Below are 5,555 nucleotides of genomic sequence, written 5' to 3'. Positions count from 1 at the left end.
GAAGAAACCTGAGTGAAATGAGGATAAGCCATGTGAATTTCTGGAGCAAGAGTACTTAAGGCACGGAAATGGCAACTGCAATAGTTTTTCTGAACTGATGGCGGAAAGCATCCTTGGTTCCCTCACTCTCTTCCCAGCACAGAAGCCCCTGGGAATCCCCTAAGAACTTCATGGCTCCAAGAAATGGTTAGGAAATCTGGAGCCACAGTTCTCAAAACTGCCTGGTACTGATGGCCCTATCAATATGGGAATAAGAGCTGCTTTCCCAAATGGTTCTAGCACTAGAAATTGATATAGTGGGAAACAAGGAGTTACTCTCAGTATCTTCATTCTTAATCAATATGATGTCAAATTAAAACCACAATGAGATTACCACCTGTTAGAATGGCTATCATCAATAAATCAACATATAAGAAGTCCTGGAAAGGATGTGGAGAAAGGAAATCCTTGTGCACTGTTGGTGGGAATGCAAACCAGTGAAGCCACTGTGAAAAACAGTATGAAAATTCCTCAAAAAATTAAAAGATAAAATGCCATATGATCCAGCAATTTCACCTCTGGGTATTTATCCCAATAAATATATATCCCCTATGTTCATTGCAGCATTATTGACAATAGCCAAGATAAGGAAGCAATCTAGTTGGCCTTTAATAAATGAATTGAGAAAGAAGACTTGAAATATCTAATGGAATATTATTCAGCAATAAAAAGAATGAAATCCTGCCATTTGCGACAACATGGATGGACCTATTGAGTATTATGCTATGTGACGTAAGTCAGACAGGGAAAGGCAAATATCTTCTTATTTCACTTGTATGTGGAAACTAAAAACACAAAACAAATAAACAAAACAGAAGCATATCTATAGTTATAGAGAACAAGCTGATGGTTGCCAAAAAAGGGGATGGGACTAAAATTAAATACATGAAACATGAAGACAATAAGGATTCACAGAAATGCAGGCCTTTTAATGCTTTCTTTTTATCTTCCATCTACTCTCTTCCAATTTAAACTTTTTAAAATATATATTTTTAATAATTTCAGAGAAAGGGAGAGGGAGAGAGATATAGAAACATCAATGATGAGAGAGAATCACTAATTGGCTGCCTCCTGCACGCCCCTGACTGGAGATTGAGCCTGCAACTTGGGCCTGTGCCCTGACCAGGAATTAAACTGTGACCTCCTGGTTCATAGGTCTATGCTCAATCACTGAGCCACGCCGGCCGGGCTAATTTAAATGTTTGTAATCTAAATCTGACAGAGCCCCACCTCACAGACTTGATATTGAAAATTATGAATTATGATTTAAGGAAAATGGCTAAAGAAAAACCGTAATCCCTCAGCAGTCTACTATACAAGTTACAGATGGAACCTAAGGTAAACTAGTGACCTAGTCAAAGTGAACACCAAGCTCAACTCAAAATCAAAGTGTTACTGAGAAGTTGGACCACATTGTACACTTGGTTTTATAACTTATTCCTTAAAATAATCCCCATAAAATGTTCAGTCTTAGTTAACCACCAAGGAAATTAAAAGACAAAAGTCTCTAGGACAAACTATCCTTCAAAATATATCCTTGGGAATCCCATGGTCAAGGACCCTGAACATGTTTCCCCATGAACCTCTACTTAAATTAGGACGCCATCATGGACATTAAAAGAATATCTGCCTAAAACAATTAATAATAATTGTCTACTTGACCACAGAAGATATTCCCTTGGTGAAGAAAATGGTCCAAAACTTGGAATTAAGGGAAAACCTGATTTCAGATCTTATCAATGTCATTTTGAAGCATTGTCAAATAGGCCCATCCAAGATTTATCAAATCTCTGGAACATAATTTTTTTTTACTTTGTATTTAATTGAGGATCAGGCTTAATTAATACAAGATTGGTAAGCTGCAAATGATTTCGTCCAGTAAAGATGCACTGGATATCTGTAGACATCTCACTTCAAAGGCTACAGTTTTATTGTCCTGTATCCAATTTAACAAACTTATGTCAGCAGCTCCTTCCTGGTTGATCCACATCCCTCACATGTAATTTAACAGCTTTGCTGTCCTCCTGGACCCCTCATTATGAGTTCAATAACTGTTGACAAGTGCTCTTTACATATTTTTATGAAAGCCACATTTTTAACGTATTGAAAAGTTTACTATGACAGTTTGAATGTTTCATGATGGAAGACTAATGTCTGGATTTAATTAAATATTTGTTGTCGGGCTTAAGATACCTCACATCAACACGTTTTATTTCCTTTGCCATTTCCAATATCTAAGAGGTCCCAATGAAATAATGACTGCTCTAATGCATCTTACAAAACTTTGCATTATCACACCTGTACATGAACTGCTTTCTACAGTTGTATGTTTTAGGAATCAGACTAACTTCCCTGGCCAAAATTAATAATTGATTGTAAATTCCTACCTTTCAGTTCAAATGCAATGTTAGTATTTTACAAATTATTTTAGGTGGATTTTCTGGGAAGTCAAATACTGCATGCGATATTTAACTTATTTTTTTAAGTGGGAAGCTCGGTGTTTCCATCAGAATTCAACCCTTTAAAAAGAGGATGGAGGAAACTGGACGCTCAGCTCTACCCTTCATGGGAATGAGAGAGAGGTATTTTACATAGGCTTCTCTGGCTTTGAAGTTTAATTAACATGTTTCCTACTATAAACTTGTTGGATAACATTACCTTCTAACAAAAAATTATCAAGAATATTTCAGAAGGGACATTTCTTTTTAATGTTTTTTCAAGAAAGACTGAAGCATATAAGCAAGTAACACACGCTTTATATCCATATTTCTAAAAAAAAACAGGATTTTAAATGGGTATAGTTGCCATTTGGGGGGAGGCGGGCAGTGGGTGAGGGCAGAAATGAAAGAATTCATAATATTCTGTATCCTGGGACTCTTTTTTTCTGTAAATTAAAATTTCTAATTAGTATCCAACCCAATGCTATCAAATGTCACATATATATTTTTTGTATAAAGTAGAAAATTCAAAGAAAATTTTAACAACTAGAGGAAAATGGACATTTGGATTCTTGCTTACCAGGATTCTCCTGAGACTTAATTTCTATATGTGCTCTTGCTTCTCACACCTTAATAATATAATCAATTGATGTTTTTCTCTAAAATTACATGACTCCTTACTCATGATAAGAGCTATTCCAATGACAAAGGAGAAGGGGCTATTTTTTAAATAAAACAAACAGATAATAACATACACAGTGCTGAAATTACCTGGAGGGGAAGTGACAGTAAAAAGAAAGCGCCAATTTGACCCAGAAATCAAAATTGCCAAGTTGGAGAAGCTCACATAACCATCTCGAGTTTCTGCCTGAGTACACCCTACAAATGAACACACACAAAAAAGAAAATGTTAGTTACCTATTCAAGAGTAATTCATTTGAGTCTTCTCTATAGAGAGGCAATTGGACAATAAAGGAAACTTATTTTTTTAATTAAAGAGGTTACTAAATCCATCAGGATCAGATTAAGTCTTATACAAGTCTTAGAACCAAATAATCCAATAATAACAGCTAACATGTATTGAAAGCTTAACCAGACACTGTGCTTTCTACACATTATAAATACATTATATGTACATTATAAATAAGCTTCATAAAAACGTATAAAATATTTTAATATCTATATTATTTAGGTAATAGGAAATAGGCTCATAAAATATTAAATTACTTAGTTACTGGGGTTATAGCCCAAATTTGCCTAATTTCAAAGTTAGCATTCTTAACCACTGCTGTATCTCCACTAATTTATTATTAAATGTCTCTCAAGAAAGAAATACCATTGTCTTCCTAGGTGGTCAGTTTTTTGGCTCTGCCTCTCTTCTATTCAAAGGTTCTATATTTTATGTGAGGACAAAGTTAGGCTAATTGATCAAGACTTCAGCAACGCTTCAAATCATGACTGATAAAGATTTAGCAACTTGAATTGCCTGGACCATGGTCTCCCTGAATAAAATGCAGAAAAGAAAGCTCACATCTTCTAAAAATGGGTCATCCATCTATAAAGTGAAAGAAGACAACTCCAGGCAGGCTCACATTCACAATGCCATTAATTAGTCTTTTGACTCCACTATCCTCAAATTACTTTGTTAATTAACAGCTGCTACTAAAGTCACTATGGAAAAGTCACCATGATTGGTACGATGGACAATGAGATAGGAGAGTGGTCTTAAAGTTTTAAATTGGTTGGAGATCTTTTAAGGCTGAAAGGTATCATAAAGATATAACATGCTTAGTGTTCATATTTCAATTCAATTGCTCAGTCCTTTTGATGAAAACATTGTCTTTCCTCATCAATTTTGCAAAGCTAACTAAACTTCCTTTTTTGGAAACATCTTTTCCTTCATCTCGTCAGAGTACCAAAATAAATAAAATGCCCAGAAAAAAATGGAAATAAATAAGCCAAGACTAAAATAAATGATAGGCGCCCAAGATAAATGCAGTTTATACTCTTTAAAACCTATATGCATCAAAATTATGGTCCATAAACTCTTGCAAACAATGAACTGCAGAGTACAGATGTTCAACATGAAATCGTTTGCTGCAGTTTTTCCTTTGACAAACGTCCTTATTGTTCCCATCTTTGGAGGAATACAAAGCAGCATTTAATCGAAATGTGTCCGTGGAGCACAGTGAGTCTGCCTCGTAGAACAGCCGCCAAACTGCCTAATGGAAAGTGCTTCAGCTCCAAATGGGTTTGCTTTTGTGTTAAATACCAGCTTGCCTCAGAGATCTCTACAAAGATTCCCATATATATCTATGATATTCTCAGATTTGAAGCATATGCGCTCAAAAGCTGAGGCAGTTGCTGCCAAGTACAGTACATTACTCCAGGGTTCATCATATCTCTGGAATGATAATTGTAAAATATACCAATGCCATTGCCAGGCTCCCTGACCAAGCTGGTATAAACAACGTACTGGCTGCGGGAACTTCCACGAGATGGGGTGTTGGGCTTGTGCAAAACTGAAATTGATTACATGACTTAAGCAGGGATTGCTACCTGAGTGTTTCTGCAGGGCATATGGTTTCTAAAACACCTTTTCAGCTCAAGTTCTCTGCCATGCCATCTCTCTTACCTCTAGCTAAACTAGCAAGCTATTACATATTTATATCAAGCTATATCATTAATGTTTACACTTTATTTTTTTAAATATTAAGACCATCTTTTCCTTACAACTAGCATTTATAATTATCAAAGGATCTGGGAGGCCCTTAAATAATAGTTTTTGTGTATGTAAATCTGTTTTTTAAGAAATAATCTCTTTTTTACTGAGGAAGGTCTACTGAGACAAAAGAACATGAAGTTAAATTGCAAAATAAAAGATTTACACTAGATCTATAGGTATAGTTTTGTTGTTGTTATTTTGATTTTCCCCAGGAAATACTCAGAATAAGTTACATAATCCATCCCAAATGGATTGGGTTCCATTTTTTCCGAAGTTAAGTAGAACTATTTCATGATGGTTTTAAAAGATACTTTCAATCAAATGAAATAGAACGTTTTGGTGATGTGGGCTCT

General features: G+C 35.3%; 1 protein-coding gene across 1 annotated transcript in view; it reads right to left on the bottom strand.

The window, feature by feature from the left end:
• Positions 1 to 5,555, bottom strand: part of PKHD1 (polycystic kidney and hepatic disease 1 (autosomal recessive)) — a 406,355-nt gene that overhangs the window by 21,716 nt on the left and 379,084 nt on the right. The window contains exon 63 of the mRNA XM_006765722.1: positions 3,249 to 3,356. Within this exon, the coding sequence (XP_006765785.1) occupies positions 3,249 to 3,356 (108 nt within the window). The remainder of the gene's footprint in view (positions 1 to 3,248; positions 3,357 to 5,555) is intronic.

This window comes from Myotis davidii, unplaced genomic scaffold (genome assembly GCF_000327345.1).
Source record: "Myotis davidii unplaced genomic scaffold, ASM32734v1 scaffold240, whole genome shotgun sequence".
Taxonomy (NCBI): Eukaryota; Metazoa; Chordata; class Mammalia; order Chiroptera; family Vespertilionidae; genus Myotis; species Myotis davidii.
This window is presented reverse-complemented; position numbering and strand designations above follow the sequence as displayed.